At 51.9% G+C, this 24,309-nt stretch overlaps 1 protein-coding gene across 19 annotated transcripts in view; it reads right to left on the reverse strand.

Annotated features, from left to right (window-relative positions):
• Positions 1-24,309, reverse strand: part of CACNA1B (calcium voltage-gated channel subunit alpha1 B) — a 235,782-nt gene that overhangs the window by 66,234 nt on the left and 145,239 nt on the right. For 10 of the 19 annotated variants that reach the window (XR_005196467.1, XM_017505589.2, XM_037730262.1 and 7 more), the window contains 12 exons: positions 19,719-19,845; positions 16,606-16,735; positions 16,205-16,264; positions 14,429-14,535; positions 13,635-13,646; positions 11,590-11,686; positions 9,368-9,528; positions 6,149-6,286; positions 5,769-5,970; positions 5,290-5,454; positions 4,850-4,960; positions 4,322-4,405 (listed from right to left, as the gene is read on the reverse strand). Coding sequence is in view for 17 of the 19 variants with exons in the window: in XM_017505589.2 (XP_017361078.1) it covers positions 4,322-4,405; positions 4,850-4,960; positions 5,290-5,454; positions 5,769-5,970; positions 6,149-6,286; positions 9,368-9,528; positions 11,590-11,686; positions 13,635-13,646; positions 14,429-14,535; positions 16,205-16,264; positions 16,606-16,735; positions 19,719-19,845 (1,394 nt within the window). In the remaining 2 variants the exon portion in view is untranslated. The remainder of the gene's footprint in view (positions 1-4,321; positions 4,406-4,849; positions 4,961-5,289; positions 5,455-5,768; positions 5,971-6,148; positions 6,287-9,367; positions 9,529-11,589; positions 11,687-13,634; positions 13,647-14,428; positions 14,536-16,204; positions 16,265-16,605; positions 16,736-19,718; positions 19,846-24,309) is intronic. The other 9 variants (XR_005196468.1, XM_037730270.1, XM_037730265.1 and 6 more) reach the window with 1 other exon arrangement.

Raw genomic sequence — 24,309 nt, forward strand, 5'->3', positions numbered from 1 at the left:
CCACAGACATGGCTAGTGTTCATCTGCCTAGTCCTCACTTACTGGCAGAACCTATCACACTGGGTCCTCAACATGTGAATTAGACATAACAACAGAAAAGTCCTCAACACTAATACCCCCTAGTCAAAATAGTAAATTATAACATTGCATCCAGTATGGAATGGAGAAGTTAGTACCACCTCGAAGAATCAAAAGACAAAAGGGTGGTCTATACCTCATTCCCATTTAATTCATCAGTACAGACTGTGCAAGAAAGCTGGATCACAGTGGATGACAGTGCACTACTGCCCAAATAAGCCAAGCTCAGTACCCACTGCTGTGGGAGATTTGGTCTCTTTAATAGAATAGATTGACTCAGTCTCTGGGACTTGGCACACAGATGCCAATCTGGTGAGCACCCTCTTTTTAGCAGTCACTGCTAAGCAGCGTCAGAAGCGGTTTGCATTCGTGGCAGACATTCATGGTCTGACCCTATGTCACAATGTGGTCCAAAGGGACTCCTAATCATTTGGAATCCTTTCTTATTTTTATTTTTTAGAGACAGGGACTCACTCTGCAGCCCAGGCTGGAGTACAGTGGTATGATCATAGTTCACTGCAGCCTTGACTTCCTGGGCTCAAGCAATCCTCCTGCCTTGGCCTCCTGAGTAGCTGGGACTACAGGTGCGTAACACCATGCCTGGCTAATTGTTTAAATTTTTGCAGAGACAGGGTCTTGCCATCTTGCCAAGGCTGGTCTTCAACTCCAGGGCTCAAGCGATCTTCCTGCCTTGGCCTCCCAAAGCCCTGAGATTACAGGTGTGGGCCACTGTGCCTGGCTAAGACATTCTTCAGAATACCACACTGGTCCACCACATCCATGTTATGCCACTCAGATCAGATGCCCTGACGCACTTCAGAGCACAGGTGATAAATCACATAAGGATTCATGGACCTTCCATGTCAGTGAAGTTTTTAGGTGTCCAGTGGTCTGGGCTATGCCAAGACAAGGACTCCAAGGACAAGGAAAGGCAAACCCACACCTGGGATGTGCGTGGATCCCAGCTGAGACAGATCACTGCCCTTTCCAGAAGGTGTTCTAGCATCATCAACTTACCACTAGGTGGCTGGTTATCCTCCAAGGTAAGAGACAAGTTATAACTGCTGCTCACACTTCTACTGCGGGTAGGCTGCTTCGGGTTTTGGAGATGGCATAGACCACTTAGGAAATTCTGCTGTGACTCAAAACGCTGCCAAGTTTGAGAGGCTTCAGACCACAAGTGGGGTCTCTAACAGACCCATGCTATGATAGCAGTGGCCCTGCCACTTGGGCCACAAAACCCCACAGCCCCCAGGGTCCTTGATGTTTATGTGGTACAAAAGGACACTGGGTAAAGTCTCAGGAAAGCCTTCACAGAGAAGTCAGTGCAGACACCTAGCATATGGGAGCAGCCATGCCATCTACAGAACAGAAGCATAATGAGAGGGGCCAAACTAGCTCCTGGCCCTGGTGGCAGCTGTGTGTGTCACCACGAGATATTCCCATCTCTGACACCAAAACGTCTACGCATAGTGATGTGCTGTCAGACCCACCACAGGCCCAGTGAACAAGGGAAGGGGTACCTCTATGACTGAATCCAAGCATGTCTGGAGGGCACAGCACACAACATGTAGCCCAATCCCCCATGACATACACGTCTGTTGACCAATGACATCCTCAGCTCACTCCCGCCATCACTTCATGAGGATTCACTACAACCTGGGGGAAATGCAGACCTGGTTTGTGGATGCATTTCCTGGTGTACTGGTGCAGGCCTCACTACAGCCTCAAACGGGAACAGCCTGAAAGACAGTGGTGGGGCAGAGCCCTGGGCAGGGTACCTGCTCAGCTCTGCATGTGGGGGAAAACAAGTTACCTGTACTGAGGATAACAGGGTCCTAGGCAGGCACAAACGGCTGGTCCAGACCCTGGAGGGAATAAGGTCAGGGGAGAGGCAGACAGATGGGCCTTGGGAATGGGAATGGGCATGGGGCACAGGCCTCTGTTTTGCAAACAAATGCTCACCATGGGGCACTAAAAACGAAGCACTGGGATAAGTCGACCAATAGATATCGGCCAGCCTCTGTCCTCAACAGTCCCACTGTCCACACAGCAGACTTATGGATAGGATGACCACCATGGCCAAGAGCCTCTCAGCAGCATGATCCAGCCACAACCACTGACAATCATCTACCGGGTATGCGCGGACAGCAACACTGGGCTTCCACTTGGTGCCATCCTTGTGGTTGTCAACCAGCCACCTAATGGTAAGCTGATGATACCAGAGCACCTTCTCCTGGAAAGGGCAGTGATCTGTCTCAACCGGGATCCACTCACATCCCAGGTGTGGCTCTGCCTTTCTTTGTGCAGTACCATGCCAGCACTAGCATCTCAGGGCTGGTACCAGAGATTTACCCACACAGGATTCCATATAACATCAGCTCGGAGCACACACAGGGGATGCATGTGAGCCAGGTGACCATGGGGTCCACTGGATCATCTAACGCAACACCACTCAGGAGGTGCTGCCCTGACCCTAAAGGCACAGATAAAATGCCAGCTTAGTGATATATCTCATGGGGTTCGGGTGCCATATTTCAAGATGAACCAATGGCCAATCGATGGTACTGGGTGCCCAATCAGTAAAATGCATGGATCAAAGAAATGGCAAAAGGAGAAGTGGCCCCACTCGCCATTGCCCCAGAAACCCTGCATGAACTTTGTGCTCATCCTCCCCAATTTTAGGTCTGACGAATCTGGAGGCCCTGGTTCAAAGGGGTGGAGAAGGCTTCTACCACACAACACCAAAAGCCACGGTGGCCACCTGGTCACTGGGGCTGCTCGTGCCAGAGGGCCAGCAGGCATCACAGAGAGTTGACATGCTGGCCGGATCACCTGACCCTGATTATTGTGAAGGGCAGAGCTGCCACTGCATAATTCTTCACTGGGCCCTTCTACGTGCTCCTATGACCAGTCTTAACCGTGACTGCATTGCTACAGCAGCCAGGGTTGGACAAAGGAATGGCAACAAGTAGGGGCTTGGGATGCACAGGGCAGAGGGTCTGAGCCAGGAGCCAGTGCAGCAGAGGGCTGGCCATAGGTCAGGGCTCTACAAAGGGTGGTGGGGGAATGAGATGATGAACATCAGCTCTGCTCGGACCAGCACAGCAGAGGGAGCTCTGCTTTATCTTCCAGAGACCATGACCAGCACCGTCCTAAAGAATGAGCACAGTGAACCCAATGTAAAGTGTGGGCAGAGCTGAATGCCACCAGCAAAGAGCCTGGAGCTCCAGCAGGTCCTCCTGTGATGGTGTCCGACATCCTTCAGCCCCAACAGCTTGGGCGGCAGAGCCTGCTTCATGGCACTCATGCTTCACTTTCGGGGAACCAGAAGCATCTGAGAATGGACACCCCAAATGCAGCCCTCAGCCTAATGCCATCCTGAGGCATTAGGCTCCCTTTCTCTGCAGGGATACCCCTGAGGTGCAACCTACGCTGTTGCCAGAAGTCCCTTGGGAAACGACCCAAACTGACCCACCAGGACTTGGCTTGGGATGCAGCATTTCTGGTCCTTCTCTTTCCACCCATTTCCCATGCCCCTCTACTGGTTTCTACTGGGAACACTACTTAAGAAATGACTTTCACATGAGTGCTCGTTTCAGCATCTGCTTCTAGAGAATTCAACCTAAGACCAAACAAACGAGATTTTCTGCCATTTGTTTCCAGTGTAACACACTGTACTCAAAGAATGTTGTTTATGATTCAGATGCTTTGAAATTAATTGAGACAAGTTTATGTCCCAGCACTGGTCAATTTTAAGACACAATCCACCACATACGTTTGATAAGAATGAGTTATTTCCGGATATATAAATACACACACACACACACACACACACAGAGAGAGAGAGAGAGAGAGAGAGACAGGGGGGCAATATTTTAAAATACAAATCCCTACTTGCTTCAGTTTACACACTTTGGGTACCATGTTGTTAGATACGTATTAGACACATACAAATTGAAGATTCGCATCCTCTTGGTTAGTTGCTACCATGGAGCTCCAGGTAACTCTCAGGCCAGCAGCTCAAAAGATCTTTGAGAACCATTTTCTTATTCAACAAAGAACATTTGCTGAGACAAAACCCAATCCCTAAACTCCACCTCCGGAGGGAAGCCTCCATGTGTTCAGGGTATCCTGGAGAACCCAGAAGGCGGCTAACATAGGGCCTGGAGATGCACTGAGGGGGCACCCTCCAGAAGGAACCACCTGGGGGCCCTGAAGTGGGGACACAAATGCTACTTACCGCAATCTCTGTTACTAAAATATCAGTAATACTTCCCAACACAGTGACAAAGTCAAAGACATTCCAGGCATCTCTGAAATAGTTCTAGAGAAAAAGAAGAGCAGTTAGTGCCAGTGGCTGATAAGGGCTCTGTCGGCAAAGAGGGGTAGGTGGTGGCCCCGATCAAGAATAGACAGTAAGCACAGGGCAGATGGGCCACCCCAGGGGGCACAGCACGAGGCCAGAACAAAGCAGATGTCGAAGCCAGGGACACAGATTCCTCTGGGCCTGGGCAGAGGCAGAACTAAGAGCCATGTGTCCAAAGAGTAACAACCCAACCCTGCCTGCCTCCTAGGACCTAGGCTGGGGGCAGAGCTTATGTAGCCAAGAGTGTCAGAGCAGCCCTTCCCCAGGGCCCTGTAGTGTCACATGTACTCTGGGTTCTCGGGGAATTCCCAGCTCCAAATTGTGAGTCCCCAAAGGTCACCCAACAGATGGGGAGCCAGAATGCAGGCTGTCAAAAGGCAAAGGGGGGACCAAAGCACATACCAGCACCCCAAAGGCGATGATCTTCAGCACGCACTCCATGGAGAACATGGATGTGAACACAATGTTCAGGCATTTCAACATCAGCTCGTACTCATAAGGTGCATCGTAGAACTGCCCGGGGAATAGGCGCTGTCGGCCATGGGTTTGGCAGCCCCAAGACACCCCACCTTGGACCACTATGGCCAAGCAAAGGGGGCAGACAGAACTCCACCCCTGCCTCGGCCTGGAACACCCCTTCCTCCTCTCCCTGAGTCCTCCCAGAACCTCCCCACTGTCCCAGCCCATAGGCCACAAAGGGAAACAGGATTCTACAGGTATCCCGCGCCGGCCAAGAGGCAAGGCCATCGGCGCTTTGGCTCATGCAGGAAGGAAGAAGGCCTCACGCTCAGATCCTAATCCCTAGCAGCGCCAGCTGCCCCTCTGTGCTGAGCCACACACACCTTCATCATCAGCACCACTGTGTTGAGAGCTATCATGGCCATGATGAAGTATTCAAAGGGCGGGGAGACCACAAATGTCCACGTCTTGTACTGGAACGACTGCCTGTTCTGGGGCATGTACCGTGTCAGGGGTTTGGCGCTGATGGCGAAGTCAATGCAGGCCCTCTGTAAGGGAGAAAGGAGCGCAGAGACTCACAAGCGGAAAATCTACCTACGGCATCGACTGCACCCAGCCGCATCTCACAAGCCCTCACAGGGAGCCCTGATGAGAGAAGGCAGACAGAGGCAGCCCAGGCCTTCTCCAAGCAGGCCTCAACCGACCAAAGGTGTTCTCTCTGCGGGAGAAAGGAGGCCCTGCCCCTGTGCTGGAGACAGTGGCAGCCGAAGCTGACCAGCCACGAGTGATGTGTGCACACAAGGAAAGCCTGACGGTGCTGCCCACACTGTCCACCGTGAGACGCCACAGAGTGTCCACCTACCTCGTTCTTCTCCAGGCTGCATTCAGACATCACCTTGTCCCCCTGCTCCTGGAAGGTGATGATGATCAAGGCCACAAAGATGTTGACGAAGAAGAAGGGAAAGACCACAAAGTAGACCACGTAGAAGATGGACAGCTCCATGCGGTACCCAGGGCTCGGCCCCTGCTCCTCATAGGTGGCGTCCACGGAGTGTTTCAGCACCCTGGGCCCAGAGGACAGCAAGCATCAGGGGAACCTCCAAAGGAGACAGCCCTGAGAACTCAAGACCTGCACCACAAGGATGGGTCTGCTTCCACGCCTGAGCCCAGGGATGGAGGGAGCAGGGAGGCCAAGCTCAGGAGCTGCCTGCCCCAGCCACGGTGAGCAGAATGAGCACTCACATGGGCCAGCCTTCTCCCGTGGACACTGTGAACAGCGTCAGCAGAGCCCAGAGCACATTGTCGTAGTGAAAGTCGTATTTCTTCCACTGCCTGGGCTGAGCTTCCACTTCCTCCTTCTCATAATCCAAATACTGACCCCTGGGAATGAGAACATGGAAGGTTAGAGGGTGAAGACAGAAGATCCAAATAAACCCACCTATCAACCGACACTGAAGAGGGTGTTGAAACCATTCCATGGGGAAAGAATGGCCTCTCCAACAGATTGTGCTGGAACAGCTGGATGTCCACATGCAGAAGAATGAGTGTGGACCCTACTTTATTTCACAGACAAAAATTAGCTCATGATGGATTCAAGACCTAAGTGTAAGGAGCTAAAACTACAAAACTCTTAGAGGAAAATGGGCAAAACTGTATGACCTCAAATTTGGGAATGGATCCTTAGATATGGCACCAAAATCATAAGCAACAAAATAAAAAATATACAGATAAATTAGGCTTTATCAAAATTTGAAACTTTTGTGCTTCTGAGGACATCAAGAAAGTAAAAAGACAAATCCACAGAATGGGAAAAAAATACGTATTTCATAATCATCTGTCTGATAAGGAAGTTGTATTTAGAATATGTAAATAACTATTCTAATTAATAAAAAAGACAAACAACCCAAACAAAAAATGGGTAAAGGATCTGAATAGACATTCCTCCACAGAAGATATACAAATGGCTATTAAGCACATGAAACATTGCTCAATGCCACTCATAATCAGAGAAAGACAAATCAAAAACACCACAAGACACCACTTCCTGCCCATGATGATGACTGTAATTTAAAAAACACCAAAACTAAAAAGATGAAAAACAACAAGTGTTGGCAAGGATATGGGGAATTCAGAACGCTCATACATGAATATACAATGCTTTAGCCACTTTGGAAACAGTCTGGCATTTCCTCAAACAGTTAAACACACCCAATCACCCACTAATTTCACTTCTAGGTACATATCCAAGAGAAACAAAAACAGACCCACACAAAAATGTAGATGTAAATGTGTACAACAGCATCATTCATAACAGCTACAAGGTAGAAACAACCCAAATGTTCATTAGCAGATGAAAGAATAAGGAAAATGTGGCACAGCACAGAACAGATATTCTGCCGTATCAGGGAACGAAGCTCTGACACAGGCCGCTGCGTGGACAAACCTGAAAACATCTTGCGAAAGGAGCCAGTCACAAAAGACCATGTGTTCTATCATTCGATTTACACAAAACGTCCAGAACAGGGAGATTTATAGAGATTAAAAACAGATTTGTACTTGGCTAGAGGTAGGGACAGGGACGTAAGGGATGATAGTTAAAAGGTATGCGTTTATTTTTCGTTTTTTTTGAGGTGCTGAAAATGTGTTCTAAAATTGACTCTGGTGATGGCTACATGTACCTGTGAATATACTAAAAGCTACTTACTTGTCCACATTAAATGGACTGTTATGAACAAACTGTATAATGTGTAAGTTATATCTCAATAAAGCTGTTTTTACAAAAAGCTCATTATGCTGGGGTGAGAACAGCCTTTTCAAAAAAACAATGCTGGGTGAATTGGATATCTACCTTCAGAAAACTTAACCCATACCTCACACAACACATAAAAATCAACTCCAAGTAAATTGCAGATCTTAATGTGAAAGGCAAAAATAACACTTTTCAGAGAAAGCATCCCTGGCCTTAAGATAGATTTCTTAAACAGGGTATGAAGAGTACTTAGCACAGAAGAATAAAAAAGATCAGCTGGACTACATTAAAATCAAGAACTGTGGTTGGGTGCAGTGGCTCACATCTGTAATCCCAGCACTCTGTGAAGCCGAGGCAGGAGAATTTCTTGAGCCCAGGAGTTTGAGACCAGCTTGGCAACATAGTAAGACCCTGTCTCTACAAAAACTCTTAAAAATTAGCAAAGTGTGGTGGCACGTGCCTGTAGTCATCCAGGCTACTTAGGAGGTTGAGGAGGGAGGATCACTTGGGCCTGAGTGTTCGAGGCTGTACTGAGCTGCAATAGCAGCTGCAATTCCAACCTGGGTGAGAGTGAGATCCTGTCTCAAAAAAAAAGTAAAATAAAAAACAACTCTGCTTTTCAAAAGACATCATTAAAAGAGTAGAAAACACCATGCAGAGGAGAAGACGACACCTACGATCTGTACGTCTGACAAAGGGTTCCTGTAAAGAACATTACACGGTACCTAGTAACCAACCAGAAAGAGGCAGGCAGCACACAGTGGACCACAGGCACACACTTCCAAAAAAGAACACCTCAGTGGCCAATCTCCCTAGGAAAGGGGGCTCGATCTCATTGATCAACACACCAGTGCAAATTAAACCATAGTGAATTACCACTACACCCAGAAAGGCAAGACAGAAAACACTAAGATGTAGGTAGGATGTGGGGCTCTCATCCACGCTAGAGAGAGCCTAATTTTACACCAGGGACGGCAGCATCTACTAAGGCTAAGCACACACACACCCAGGACCCGGCAATTCCACTCCTAGACAGATACACCTCCCCAAACTGCTACTGCTCCCTGGTGGACACATGCATGTGCAGCGTTCCCAGCTGCAAACAGCCAAGTTCCCAGCAGTCACACAGCACAGGAGGAAGCTGTGTGACATCCACACAAGAGGCAGCTGGGACGCTGCCGCACAGGCAGGAAGACACTGTGGGTACTGCCTTGCCCAGGGTCCACACAAGCAGTTACCCTGCTTTCCCCAGCTCTTCCCCGAGGGGCCCTCTCCTGTCTGCTCTGGAGACCAGTTTGGGCACAGGAAGCTCTGAGGCCTCACATGGATGGTGGCAGTGGCTCCAGCCATCAGGCAGCCCCTCTGACCTTGCAGCCCTGCCTAGATCTCTAGGGCTTAGAGAAGCCCTGCCCAGTGGGCACTGTGAGCTCCCTGGACATCTGTGTCCCTCAGAACATGCCTGGTTCCTGACCCTGCTGAGGAGGAAGTGCTGGGAGCCTCTGGTGTGGTGCTGGGGAGGGGATGCATTCCCATCTTCTGTGGTGACACTAGCGCTTCTCAAGCAAGCCCCTACCCAACCTCAGGCAGAGTCCATCATGCTCTGCAATGGAGTCTCCCAAGCCACATGACGAGCTCCACCTGGTCCCAAGGGAACTCCCGGTGTTCTCTGCATTGTGGGGTTGTGTCCCACCTTGCACTCTGCCTCAGTTTACCTGCAGTCCCTCTCCAGCTCCTTGGATTCATCTGTGCAGTAGAAAAACTTCCCTTTGAAGAGCTGTACCGCAATGACGGCAAATATGAACATGAAGAGCATGTAGACAATCAAGATGTTGAGGACATTCTTCAGGGAGTTCACCACACAGTCAAACACAGCCTGCAGGAGGAGGGGCAGAGCCATGATGAGAAGGTGGAGTCATGGCAGGAGAGTGGGGCCAGGAGCGGAAGGGTTGGGTCATGGGGAGGGGTGGAGCCATGAGGAAAGGGGTGGAGCCTGGAGGGGTGGAGCCATAGGGCAAGGGCAGAGCCATGATGGGGGGTGGGGCCAAGATGGGAGGGTGGGGCCATAAGGAGATGGGTGGAGGCATGGTGAGAGGGCAGGGCCGTGAGGGGAGGAGTGGAGCCATGACAGGGGGTGGAGCCACAGGGAAGGGCTGGAAGCAGGAAAGGATGTGGAGGGGGCCAGGAGAGAGGGGATCAGGCAGGGCAGGGGACCTACAGGATTAAAACTTGAGGACCACTGAGGCCCAGGTGGCCCCCAGCCATTCCAGGGCCCGGCAAGGCCCTCAGGCCCCTGACTGCAGGGAGGCTCCACCACCAGCTTCCTTGACACAGAAGACTGGTGCCGTGTCTCTCATGAGGGGAGGCATCTTGGCCCGGATGGGGGGGCAGGAGGTGCTAGGGGCAGTGGCTGGATGCCTAGGAGAGCCGGCCTCACAGGTCGGAGTTCAGCCACAGGAGCAGGAATGACCAGGAGGGGCTGGGCCTGTGTAGAGTGGATGCAGCCAGGCTCTGCCCTGCATCAGGGAAGCAGTATGGGCAAACAGAATAGAGCAGTAGGGCTGTGGCTCAGCTCCAGGGCAAGGACACATGTGCTCTGTTGTCCGAGGCCACCCTGTCATCAGCCACCACCACCTGAGGCTTTCTTTCAGGTTCTTCCTGACCTGGAAGATCAGCATTCCCTGTGCACACGATGTTGCCCTCAGAGCTGGGGAGACACCATGTTGGCTGCTCTGATCTGGCTGTGACAGGAAGGCAGGGCCACAACCGTCTCCCAGAAAATGGCCCAGTGCACTACGGATGCCCACTGCAGAGCAGCACTTGGTGCCAGGGGAGGAGCCACTCCTCCCTGGAGCCAGAGGGCCTCCAACGCCTTCCCCAGCCACCTGCCAGCCCACTCCTTCACATACAGGGTCTAAGCAAACTTTCTTCTCTAAGTCCCACATTGCCTCAGGTCTCAATAGCTTGAATTTCCAGTAAAAGAACCTGCTGCATAAAGTTTTGGGGGATTAAGTGAGCTGAAGCACATGAAGCACTTTACACAGGGCCTAGCACAAGTTCACAATTACCAGGTCTCAGCATGGCCCTATGTGTTTAGGTTAATGCTCTGTCTTTATCCAGAAGCTCAGCCCATGCCCATCTCCCAGGGCCCCACTCAGCAGCCAGTGTCCCAAGCCCCAGACCTCCAGCATCTCCCTCCACCACCCTGTGCCTGTCCCGGGAGCCTTTCCCACAATGCGCCGCAGCTGCTGAAGAGAAACCCTGTGCCGCCTCATCCTGCTGGGCTGAGGAGGAGGGTTCTCACAGGACGCAGCTGGGAACAAGGTCTACTTGGGTAAAGGGGACTTACAGCTGAGTGAGCCCAACCCCCTCACACAGGGGTGTGATTTGAGCACGCACGTGCATGCACACACATGTATGCACACACTCATGTACTGCATGCACACACACATATGCACACTCATGTACCACATGCACAATGTATGCACACACTCATTACCACAGGCACACACACATGCACACACATGTATGCACACACTCGTACCACATGCATACACACATGTATACACACACTCATGTACCACATGCACACACACATATGCACACACTCATGTACTGCATGCACACACGTATACACATGTACCACATGCACACACACGTATGCACACTCAAGCACCACATGCACATGTATACTCATGTACCACATGCACACACATGCATACACACACTCATGTACCACATGCACACACACGCATGCACTCGTACTGCATGCACACACATGCACACACATGTATGCACACTCATGTACCACATGCACACACACATGCACACACTCGTGTACTGCATGCACACACACGTATGCACGCACTCGTGTACCGCATGCGCGCACACACACATATGTGTGCACATCCCTCAAGCCCCTACTCCAGGCTCCAACCTTGAGCTTGGGCAGCCGTTTGATGGTCTTGAGGGGCCGCAGGACACGAAGGACTCTCAGGGACTTGATGGTATTGATGTCTTTCCCTTTGGATCCTCTAGAAGGGAGAAGCCACAGATGCAGACAGGCAGGAGGCATGGGTGTGCCCGGCTCCCATGTGGCCCACCAGGGTCTGGGTCCTGCTCCCCTGTGCATTTTGTCAGACCCCAGGGTGGAGGACCCAGGAGCAGAGAGGCCTTGCCCTGCAGGTACCACAGGAGCTGGGGCCAGGGCAGCAGCACCTGGCACACAAGGAGAACCATCACCCCAACACCCATCCCACCCCAGCTTCCAGGAATAAGAGAACAGAAGGGGCCTGCACGAGGACTGCAGACCCAGAAGTGGAAGTCCACAAGCACATTTCTAGGACTAAAATCTGGAAAGGCTTTTTTCCTTGCTTTTTGGGCTGCCTAGAGGGAGGTAAAGGGGACTTGTCTGGCCTCTGCCCTACAGATCACCTCAGCCGCCCTAACATTCCACTCGCTGATGTGAAACTGACAGCAGGAAGATGGAAGACGGGAAGGAGAGTAAGAAATAGAAAAAGTCAAATACAAAGGCAATTCAAGAGGCAGGGTGGACTAGGACAGACAAGGGCAGAGGGGCGGAGAGGGAGGGAGGGGGGGCGGAGAGGGAGGGAGGGAGGGCGGGCCACAGAGACAGACACCAATGCAACCCAGAAAGCAGCAGACAGGAAATCTCATGCAGGGATGGCAACACAGAAGTCGGGGAAAGAAAATTCCAGGCACAGAAGCAAGCGCAGAAGCACAGGACCAGTGGGCCTTGATCAGGGCCCCTCCAAGAAAAAGCCAGGGCAGACCCATGTAGCTGCTTCCACCTACTGGGGACGCAGGAATTAGCAGGCTCTGGAGGCTGGACCTCCCATGACCCTACCGAGACTGGGCCAGCAGTGTCAAGGAGAGACTTCCTCCTAAGAAGGCCCCCATTCTCAGAAGCAAAGCCACTCCACTTGGGCAGGAGTGAGGGTGGAAGCTGAGGGCTCAGGGCTGGGTGGGATTCACTCACATACAGAGTCCTTCCTCACCCTGCTCAGAGGCCACATCCCCCCCACATTCCCTGGGGAAGGCCTGCTTGTAGGGGTGGCCCTGCCCCCAGTGCACTTCCTGGGGCTCCAGCAATACTCGGGGCTGAGCAAGAAGGGTGAGCTACACGGCTCGGGCACCCTGGTCCCCTTCTTCTCCCCTGACCATAGCCTACACTCCAGAATCAGATCAAACTCATCCTGAAACACTTAGCTTCCAGGTGGGAAGAACCCAGCCACCTGACCATGCCAGCTGTCTCCATCGCCCCAGTGCCCCCAACACCCACTCTCAAACCAGCCTCCTCTGCCAGCTGGGGAAAGAGGGGACAGGGGCAGGAGAGAGGAGACAATGCTTTGTTGCCCAGTAAATGTGGCTTTCTGGGGAGCAGTCTACCTGAGGCCTGCTCCCTTCTCCTGCTCTGAGGCCCCCTGGATCGGCCCCACCCCTTCTCCTCCTCCTGTCTGCAGTGCTCCCACTCCCAAGGCCCATGCTGATGCTCCAGCAAAGCTCTCATTCCTTTATCACAGAAAGAGGAGAGGGTGGGAAATGCAAGGGGCTGGAGTGGAAAGAGACAAAAGGAACGCCACTCCTCCGGAAAGGAGACGCACCAAGAGCGCCTGGGGACGTACCCCATCCTCGGGCTTGGCCACAGGTGGCAGTGCCCTCCTGGAGCCCTTGCTGCCCTCCAGGTCGACGTCCCCAGCCTCCAGCCCTCACTGGGGACACCCTGCTCACCAGGAAGCGCCTCACCAAGGGTTGACCATGCCCAGCCCCAGCCCAGCTCCCTGCCCCACTCCCAGAGGCATAGCAGGAACCCCTGGCCGGGGACTCGGCTCCCAGCAGCATGCAGCCCCAATGGGGTGAAGGTGGATGAGCAGGAGGTGAGGCTGGAGATGAAATGACCCCAGAAGGGCTGCTGGAATGCTGTGATGTCAGGGGCAGTGTGTGGGGGAGAGAAGGCATTACCCCACGAAGCTCCTGCCGAGTCCAGCAAGAGGAAGACAAAGAGAACAGAGTCAGTGGCGCCAGGAGCAGCCCTCCCAGCGGCTCCGAGAGATGTGGACCCTCCCTTGTGTCTGTCGTCCACTAGGGGTCTTCCTTGTCTCTGGACCTCACCCCACAAACCGCACCCCCCGCCCCTCCCCACCCCCAAATACCCATCCCCAGCTGCCCGAGCCCTGACGACACCTGACACCCTCCATTCGGGATCTGAGGAAGCCAACTCCAGTTCCAGCCGCGGCGGGGCCAACTGCCCCTGGGCTCAGGTGATCTGCCCGCCTCAGCCTCGAGAGTTCAGGGAGTCAGAAGAGACGTCTAGCGCCCCAAGAGGGAAAGGTAACCACCAGTTCTGCCTTGGGCAAAAGCACCAGAGGTCTCCCTGGCTCAGGAGCAGACTTGCCTCAGAGCAGGTCAAGGTAAAGTCGCCCCCAAGGACCCTGGTAGGCAAATGCTGGGCACAGCTGGTCCCAGAGCCACAGGCCACACCAGGGCCTCCCAGCCCCACATAGCCCCAACCTCTCCAGGCAGGCGGGGATGGTCTCAGGGCCCTACCTAATTCCAGAGCCACAGACAGACCTCAGGCTCTCCTAACCCCACACAGCTCCACCCCAAGCAGACAGGGACAGTCCCACATGGACAGTGACAGAGCCACAGGCAGCCCATGGAGGCCCACAGGAGGGACTCTCTCTTCTTTCCTCACCCTCAAGCCCATTGTGGTTCTGGGGGCTCTCCCTAGCCAATTCAGAGCAAATGTTACTTACGAGAAAGCAAATGCCACCAGGGCGCCACTGACCACAATGAAGTCCAGAATGTTCCACAAGTCTCGGAAATAGGCACCAGGGTGAAGCAGCAGTCCCAAGTCGATCATCTGGGAGGAAGAAACACACTTTAGGTACGTGATAGTCAGAAAAGACAGGCAGAGGCCAGGCGCAGAGGCTCACGCCTCCAATCCCAGCACTTGGGGAGGCTGAGGCAGGTGGATCGCTTAAGCCCAGGAGTTGGAGACCAGCCAGGCTACATGGTGAAACTCTGTCTCTCAAAGCAATAAATAAAACATGACCAGGTGCAGTGGCTTATGCCTGCAATCCCAGCACTTTGGGAGGCTGAGGCGGGGCAGATCACCTGAGCTCAGGAGTTCAAGACCAGCCTGGCCAACACGGCAAAACCTCATCTCTACAGGAGGCAGAGACTGCAGTGAGCTGAGATCACGCCACTGTACTCCAGTCTAGGTGACAGAGCGAGACCTTGTCTAAAAAAAAATAACAAAACAAAACAAAAAAACCAGAAAGACAGGGAGAGCTAGGTTCCGGAGTCATGGGGGAAGAATATGGCTCTAGGTCCCCGTGGAAGGGTCAGTGTGGCTGACAGTGCACACATACGTGCACACCTGTGACTTCAGTGACCTTAGGGACACCTTCCCATACCCTGTCAGAGTAGGGAGACATGGCCCAGGTCACACCCCGAAGGGCCTCAGTGGGGCTTTGGACCTCAACGCCATTGACTCAAATATCCCTAAATGGCTCGTGGCTGGCTGAGATCCTGCCTGGGCTCCCAACTTCCCTGAAGTCTGAATGAGACCGAAGTCTCCATCTCCATCTGCTGCTCCATCGCTGGGCTACAGGCACACAGGGAACCCAGAGCTCACCCAGATCCCCTGCGGGCAAGCTCAGCAGGACGAGCTTGGCAAGACCAGCAGGACGGCCGCTACACAGACCTTCACTCACACCCTGGCTCTGTGCCTCCTGCTGCTGCGATGCTGGGCCAGAACCATAACCTCTCTTAAGTGTCAGCTTCCTCATCTGTAACATCGGGATGATGATGCCCACCCCACAGAAGTTTGCAAGAGTGAAATAGCAGAGGTAATGTGCTCATGCATGTGCCGTAAGTGCTCCACACGCACACGCTGCCCTGTGTGCATGCATGCGGGCACACATATACCGTAAGCTGCATGAAAGTCACTGATGTGCGTGTGTATGCACACTCAACCACACTGAATGCACACCTGCGCAAATGCACAAGGGTCACACTAGTCAGACAGTGATATGGGGGCACCTCGAGTCCACACTCAGAGGCAGACAGTGAAGGACTCTGAATCCACCCGAAGACAAATGCCACATCACTCCTAAATTCATCTCCAGCACCCACTTCAAACAATCTTCCGACTCTCTCTCTCCCAGATCTCGTTCTTCCCCAAACAGCGTTGCACCGTCTTCCTCCTCTGCTGTCCCAAGAGGGAGGGCCTCAGCCCACATGTGCACATTAGAGAGAGCCTGCAGCTCCTGTTTTCAAGAAAGCAGGGGCAGTGGAGGCCCAGGCATGGCACTGGGGAGCGCTCGTCTTGTCCTCAGTGAAAACAAAGCCTCTTTGTGCACATACATTCACGCACTGAACACACAACCAGAGCACACCCACCACATGTCTTAACAAGAGCTTATAGGAACTGCGGTCCAACCCCTGCCCTGGCCCCATCTCAGTCATGAGGGAGGGAGAGCAAAACACTGGGGTCACCAGGGGCAGCCGGCAGCCACGTATCTCACCTTTATCACCATCTCAAAGGTAAAGACACCAGTGAAAATGTAATCCAGGTACTTCAGAGCCTGAAACCAAAAGGAAGGTTATTCTCAGAAGCTGGGCTGAAACCTGAGCCACGGTGCCCTCGGTGGCTCCAAGTTCTTCCTCCAGTCAGCCAGGAGCCAGGGAACCTGCGGAAAACCGTTCTGGGAGGGGGGCTCCGACGAGTACCGTCTGGGAACAGGCCCCCTCTGCCGCAGCCTGTCTTCCTGCTTCCAGACCTTTGGTCCTGCACTCCCAGGTACAGAGACGGAGGAACGAGGGTGTCCTGTGAGAAGACAGGACCCCAGCCCACCCCAGCCCCTTGGGTCCCTGGGAAGGCACCCAGCTCCCACCCCGCAGGGGCCCAGCCATCCGGACCACTCACATTGTTCCTGGGCGAGTCTGTGCGCACTGGGTCCTCGGCGGCCAGGGCGATGCTGCTCAAGGCGATGACCACAAGAATGACCATCTCGAAGTACCTCATGGTCACAATGTAGTGGCAGAAGCGGCGGAGCCTGTGAGGGAACACACGGATCACCACGAGGCCCACTGGCCAGGTGCACCAGACCCTTGCTAAACGGCAGGCTCAGCCCATCCTGCAGAAAGGGTCCTGGGCTGCCTCTGGAAGCTGTGGCACCAGAGCTTTGCTTTGCTAATGGGCCCTGTGGTTGGAGGTGGCAGCCAGGTGACGGACAGTGGCTGGGATTCCGAGAGGGCATCCCGGGATAGAAGGTGAGGAAGGCTGCAGAACCCCATGGCAGGGGTCAACAAACCAAAGCTCACAGGCCGGATCAGGCTGACCTGTCTGTGTGAATAAAACTTCAGTGGAGTACAGCTACACCCATTCATTACCAACTGTCCATGCAGCCAACAGCAGTCCAAAGACAAGAGCATCAACTACACAGCCCTTTCACAGAACAGATTAGCGGGGGTCAGCAGGGAGGGAACTGCTCAGAGACGAAGAATTTCAGCATCAGCATGCTCATGGAGAACAGGCCTTTCTTGCCCTGGGAAAGTCCTCTGGGGCCTGTGTGGGGTGAGTGCCTGTCTGGGCTCCCAAGGTGCGTGTGGACACGCTCCACGAGAACACGCTCCGTGCACTGCCACATGCTCGCCTTTTGCTCTAGCCCCGTTTGCCTCACTCACTTGTTCAACATTACTGAGAGACTGCCCTGCCAGGCACATGCTAGACACCGGGGGACACATGGGCGACCAGGACAGGCCTCATGAAGCTCCATTTCAGCAGGCAAAACACCGGGAAGGAGTGAGGAAATCAACAAGCAGGGGCCTCCCTGATGCCGGCAGAGCCACCAAGTGAGAGTACACAGTAACCAGGAGGCTGGGAAGCCCATCTATGGGTGGGGGACAAGAGGCAGCCATGGATGGAGCAGGTGGGGCAGACGGCCCCACCTCAAGGGCTGTGTTCTGGCGGTACCCCCCCTGCCTCGCAGGCATGCCCACTGCCCCCAGCCCCTGTCAGCTCTTCCTCTCACCCACACCTATGAACTTCCAAGAGCCATCTGTCTTAAGTAGCTGCCCGTGTTTCCCTCTTCCTTGAAGGGACCTCTGCCATTTAGTTCCTGCCTGTGTCCCCAGAGCTGTTTGTCCCCAGCCCACCGCCGGCCTGCTGCTGCCTCAGACCTTGCCATTTCCCCTCCTTAAAAGAGCTGCCTTTCCTTCTCATTCAGCCATCATCCACTCCAAGTTGTGTCTGGGTTTCTGGCACTCAGCTCTACCCGCAGCTCAGATCCCAAGTCCACTGGCCATGAGACATCCCCAGCTGCCCCAGGCCTTGCAGGGTCTGCGGGTAGAACCCCAGCAGCACTGCCGGTCTCGGTGAACACAGGGCTTTCCACCCACTGTCAGGCAGAAACTGGGTGTCATCCTCGATGTCTCCTTCCCCTTCCACATCTAATTTATCACCAAACTCAGCAGATTCTGCCTCCAAAATCCCTCTACAAGCACTTGACTTCCAAACCTCTCTACTGTGAGTACCCTGATCAAAACACCACTCTCTCTGCCTGAAACCTTGACCACCTACTGAGTGGTCTCCGTCTGCAGTCTCCCCAACAAAGGGCCCTGCTGGGCTACAGTCTGAGTGTCCCCACTGTGCACAAGTCTCACGCTTCTTAGTGTGCTCCAGGACAGTGTGACCCCCACCCCATGAGAGAACACCCAGCCAGCCCTTCCTACCCTTTTGTTTTTTGACGCAGTTCTGTCCTCGGCGGTTTGCTGACTGCTGGCTTCTACTTCTGGGCCACTGTGAATGTTCCACTAGTGCCTCCCCTCTCCCTCCTCCGCCTTAATTCTTACTCATCCTTCAGTTTCCAACCAAGATGTCACTTCCACCAGAAAACCTCCCTGGCCTTCTCTCACCTGCTCCCAGAATGCCAGTGCCTTCCTGTGTTTCCATTTCCACACTGGGTTACCACCCCCACCTGCCACTGCACAATCAGTCCTGACATGGTGGTGTCTATGTCCGTCTCCACTACTGCTTTACTCCTAACCACAGCACAGCAGCGTAAGCTCCCAAGACACGTGTTGGACAAAAGAACGACGGGAGGGAGGAGGCAGTGAGAGGATATAATGCAGGGCTTGCTGCAAAGACTGTTGGTTGATCAAAGAAGAAGGGGATGGACAGACGGGTAACAAGCCAGGGCACGTCCATGTGGCCTTGCTGCCCTCTGTCCTCCCATCCACCTGCCCAGCCCCTGCTCCGGCCGCGCGAGCTCGTGTGGTTCCACCTCTGCTCTGCCTCTCCCTCTGCCTCCTCCTCCTCAAGCTCTGCTCCAGTCTCACCCCAGAGGCCCTACCTGACCTTCCCATTAAGTTTTAGCACCCAACAGGCCACATCTCATGCCTTGCTTTGTGTTTCCTCCTGGCACACACCAGAGGGCATCTTACGTCTTTTACTGTCTGTCGTGTCTGCTGTCTGTCTCTCCCACCAGCACACAGGTTTAGCAAAGACAGGGGCTCTCACCTGTCTCGTTCATTCCTAGACACTCCCAGCACCTAGAGTGCTATTTGCCACATGAACACCAGGTAGACTCATGGAGGCCCTGGACTGAAGAGTGGATGACAAATGCAGGAAAAGCACAGGCGCGGGCACACGGACAGACTTGCGAAGGAACACGGTGCCCATGTGCATGCAACACAGGCGGCAGGTATGAAGGGAAGGCAGATGGACGGAACTGTGTGAGAGACAGGGCAAACAGGGTCCCTGTGTGCAGAGACACACACACCGCAGAGAAGGTGAGGAGCCCAAGCCTGCAGCTGTCTGTGCTCACCCCAGCTCTGTGGAGGCTGCCTGTGAACACGTCACAGAACCTCCTGCAGAATGAGGTCACACGGGACGTGCCTCCAGGGACTGCTGTGGTACCTAGAGCCTTTTATGTGCGTAACTGCGCAGAATCAGCACACACTGGCTACTGTGTTCCTGCAGGTCATGATGCATGGGTGAGTGCACAGCCACACAAACAGCCAGGCAAGGAGACTCACAGGTTGGTGGGGCTTAAACAGAACATGGAGCTGTACGGGACGATGGGCCGGGGGCCGCTTCTCATCACGTCATCCGCTTCCACCTCCTTCTTTCCCTCTGCTTGGCTCTCCAGGTCCACGTTACCACCTACAAGGACACAGGGCCCCCGAGTAAGGGGTGTGGTGTACACTAGGCCCACATCGCATGGCTCTCTCCCAGCTCCACTGCCACTGGCAATTGCGTCAGGTCCTCACGGGCCCACGAGGGATGGGCGCGCAGCTAAGGGCACCGCTTCACACATGTGACCGCAGTGCCTGACAGCCAGGACCACTGTCTGCTGCAGAGACCCTAACAGACCCTTTTTTCCCTCTTGCTGTGCCAAGGTGGAAAACAGCACTGAACCCAGCACTGCCCGTGGCTGTGGAACCCCTGCCTCACTGAGGGGTCTTGATGCGCTGAGAACCCCAAATCCTGGTGAGATCTTCCCACTGCCTCCACTGGGACCTCGGACCCACAGCACCGGGAGAATCAGGACCCAGTTCCCAACCCACAAACCCACAGAGTCTCCCTGGACCTCATCGTCATCATCCAGTCTGCCCTGACCTGGGATCCCAGGAGAGGGTCCTGTGAGGCCATGGAGCTCGGAAGGATGTGCTGCCTGGGAGGACCCAGCCTCTGCTCAGGCCCCACTCCCTCGCCAGCCCCCCATTCATTGTTTCCTTCCCCCAGGCCCTATCCTCTGACACTCAGCACCCCAACCCTACCCCAGCTGTGTTCCCACAAATCCAGCTCCCCAGGGCTAACATGGCCATGATCTTGTTTTTTTCAGGTAAATTTTGTTGTCCCTGACCAGTGTTTTCCTCACAGTAATTTTTCATTTTCAACCATCCTATTGTATATTTTAATTCTTGTAGGTGACAGAGCTCTTGAGACCTCAGGGACACCAAGGAAGAAGTGCGGTGACATGGAGGCACCTCCCACTGCTGCAACTCATTTTGAATTATTTAAAGAAACATAAAGCAAATAGGATTTTAAACAGCAACAAAGTGAAAGTGCTAATCCCCAGAGCCTGCTGTGGAGCCCTTGACTGCTGGCCACTTTGAAGTCCTGCAGAGAAAGGCCTTGCCAGAGAAAAAAAGCTTCAAGGTGAGCATGAAAACAGCCGAAGCCACAGCAGTATGGGTCTACACCACCGAGGATGCTGGCTACAGAGCCATGATAACCAGCCCCCACCCACTAGCACAAGCAGTTTAAAGTGACCACTTTTGAAATGGGCACCACCAAACTTCCCTGTTGAAAATGAAAATTATGTAATCTGAGAAAGCAATCTGGCAAAACTTACTTGAAGCCCTAAAAAATTATGTTAATTTATAAAACATTATCTGCTAAGGAAATTAAGCATGTATACAAAAATCTGTATTCCCAAAAGTTTTTGTTTTTCTTTCTTTCTTTTTTTTTTTTTAATGACACAGGAGACAGAGTTTCACTCTTGTTGCCCAGGCTGAAGTACAGTGGTGCGACTCTGGCTCACTGCAACCTCCACTCCCGGTTTCAAGTGATTCTTCTTGCCTCGGCCTCCTGAGTAGCTGGAATTACAGGCATGTGCCACCACACCCAGCTAATTTTTGTATTTTTAGTAGAGACAGGGTTTCACCATGTTGGTCAGGATGGTCCCAAACTCCTGACCTTAAGTGATACACCCTTCTTGGCCTCCCAAAGTGCTGGGATTACAGGCTTGTGTTGTTAAGTTCTTCTACATAACAAAAATTATAAAATGGACAACCACAGATTGACTAAATAAAAGGTGCAATATTTATAAGACGCACCATACTGTGGATATTAAACATGCCTACAGCTATGTGTGGTGGTTCACGCCTATAATCCCAGCACTTTGGGAGGTTGAGGTGGGAGGGATCCCTTGAACCCAGTAGTCTCAACCAATTGCTCGAGATCAGCCTGGGCAAGATGGCGACAGATCCTGTCTCTACAAAAAAATTTAAAAATTAGCTAGGTGTGTTGGCGACTACAGAGGCTGAAGCAGGAGGATCACTTGAGGCCAGGAGTTCGAGGTTACAGTGAGCCACAATGGCACAACTAGGCTCCAGTCTGGGCGACAGAATGAGATTCTGTCTCTAAAATAAATGAACAATTAATTAACTTAAGTAAACTGGGAAAAAATAATCAGTCTGGATTCAGTGAAAACTGCTGCTGCTCAAAATAAATGGAACACAAATTCCAGAGCTTGGATAGAATTATCTCTCCTGAAATTAATTTATTACAACACAGAAAATCATATGAAAGTCATCAATCATAGGGGAAAAAAATGTCAATTAAGTCAAAGCAGAAGAAAGAAGGGAAGGATAAAAATGAAAATTACACAGACTAAATTCATTGTTGGAGAAAGACTATTTTTAAAATGACTTAATAGTGAGAAAAATTAAATCCCTGAAATAGGAGGTAATGAAGCAAAACGGCAAGCTTCAGAGGGGAATAGAGAAAGGAAGACAGCCTTCACTAAAAACAGCCACGCGCCAGACACGGCCCAGGTGCCTTCCTCCTCCTAACAGCACGCCACGGCACAGGTCCCCCTTTCCAGATTAAGACACTGAGGCTGAACTGAGGAACTGCCCTTTCCAGTGCTGGGGTAGGAGTTCTGAGCCTCGGGCTCACTTCAAGATGGGGAAGCTGAACGGGACTTTCCTATGAAACTGCATCCCCAAAGGGGGCTAAGGTAAGCCCAGCCTGGCAGGACCCCAGGCTTCCGGAAACAACAGCAAATCCTCTCTGACAAAAACCTTCTCAGCTGGCCTACAGAATCGCTACAGGTGAGGGGGAATTTGAAGATAACTTAAGCTGTTATTTCCCAAGATATCCATGGTATAGAAGGGATTTCTCTCCTCTATATCTGGAGAGGTACAAGCTATGTTCCATCCTTGGGAAAACGGAAAAAGTAGTTAATTCATTTTCTGTAGGGCTTAATTATCTCACAAAACCTAGTTGAGAAAAGGGGGACTTGATGTTAAATACTGAGTGTCAACTTGACTGGATTGAAGGATATAAACTATCGATCCTGGGTATGTCTGTGAGGGTGCTGCCAAAGAGATTCGCATTGGAGTCAGTGGGCTGGGGAAGGCAGACCCACTTTTAATATTGTGGGCACCATCGAATCAGCTGCTAGCGAATATAAAGTAGGGAGAAAAATGTGAAAAGGCAAGATGGGCATAGGCTCCCAGCCTACATCTTTCTCCTGGGCTGGATGCTTCCTGCCCTCAAACATCAGACTCCAAGTTCTTCAGTTCTGGGGCTCGGACTGGCTCTCCTTGCTCCTCAGCTTGCAGACAGCCCATTGTGGAACCTTGTGATCGTGTGAGTTAATACTTCATAAACTCCCATCTATTAGTTCTGTCCCTCTAAGAGAACCCTAATACAGAGGATTAAGATCAGTCATATATGAACTCAAAAAATATCACCAAACACATCATGAAACAAGGTCACCATGACTGGAAGGCACAGCAGAAACAATGAGTACACTCACTCACATCCCTAAAAACAGCAGAAACAATGGGTACATTTACACCCCTAAAGACTTCAGATGCAAGAATTTTTAGATGAGATACATAAGTAAATACAGGCTGGGTGCGGTGGCTCACACCTGTAATTCCAGCACTTTGGGAGGCCAAGGCAGGTGGATCACTTGAGCCCAGGAGTTCACCACCAGCCTGAGAAACATGTGGAAACCCCATGTCTATAATAAATACAAAAAATGAGCTCTGGGATAGTGATATGCACCTGTGGCCCAACTACTGCAGAGGGCTGAGGTGGGAGGATCACGTGAGCCCAGGTGATGGTTACACCAGAAGCCCAGACATCACCACTATACAATAGATCTATGTAAAAAAACTGCATTTGTACCCCCTAAATCGATAAGAATTTTTAAAAAAATTGACAGGTGAATCAAGCAAAATATTGGTGAATATAAAAAATACTTGAGTAATACAACTAACGAACTTAACAAATATAAAAAGCTCAGAGCTCACAAAATTAGAGAAAACACATCCCTCTTAAGCACAAATAGAACACGTACAAAAGCCAACCATGAAAACAGTTGACAATAAAGCCAAGGCACAGACAACTGCAAATAAATTTCAAAGGAAACTATCAGACTGATCATGTTCTCTAATGACAGCACAATTAAGTCAGAAATTAAGGCAGAAACCAGAAACAAAGAGATTAGTTAAAATTAAAATTTTACATTTGGAAATTGAATAAAGAATTCATGGGTCAAATATGATATATTCACGGATGGTACAACTGTGTCCTTAAAAAAAAAAATCTACAGAAAAATTAGAGTAATGAGAGTTTGACAATTCTGTGGCTGAACACAGAACCAACAGATGAAACTGCTTATTATTTCTATGCAATAGAAGCAAATAATTAGGAAAGAAAAATTTTTTAACAATACCATTTAAGAAAACAGAATCAGCAAGAGAAAAAGACATTTTCAGGATAGAAGAGAGATAAATACAAAAGTGAGGTTAAAATCCTACAATCTTCTATTTGAATGACAAATGCCATAGAATTCATGACATACGTTTTTCTTTCTCCCTCTTT

The sequence above is a fragment of the Cebus imitator genome, unplaced genomic scaffold (genome assembly GCF_001604975.1).
Source record: "Cebus imitator isolate Cc_AM_T3 unplaced genomic scaffold, Cebus_imitator-1.0 Scaffold339, whole genome shotgun sequence".
Taxonomy (NCBI): domain Eukaryota; kingdom Metazoa; phylum Chordata; class Mammalia; order Primates; family Cebidae; genus Cebus; species Cebus imitator.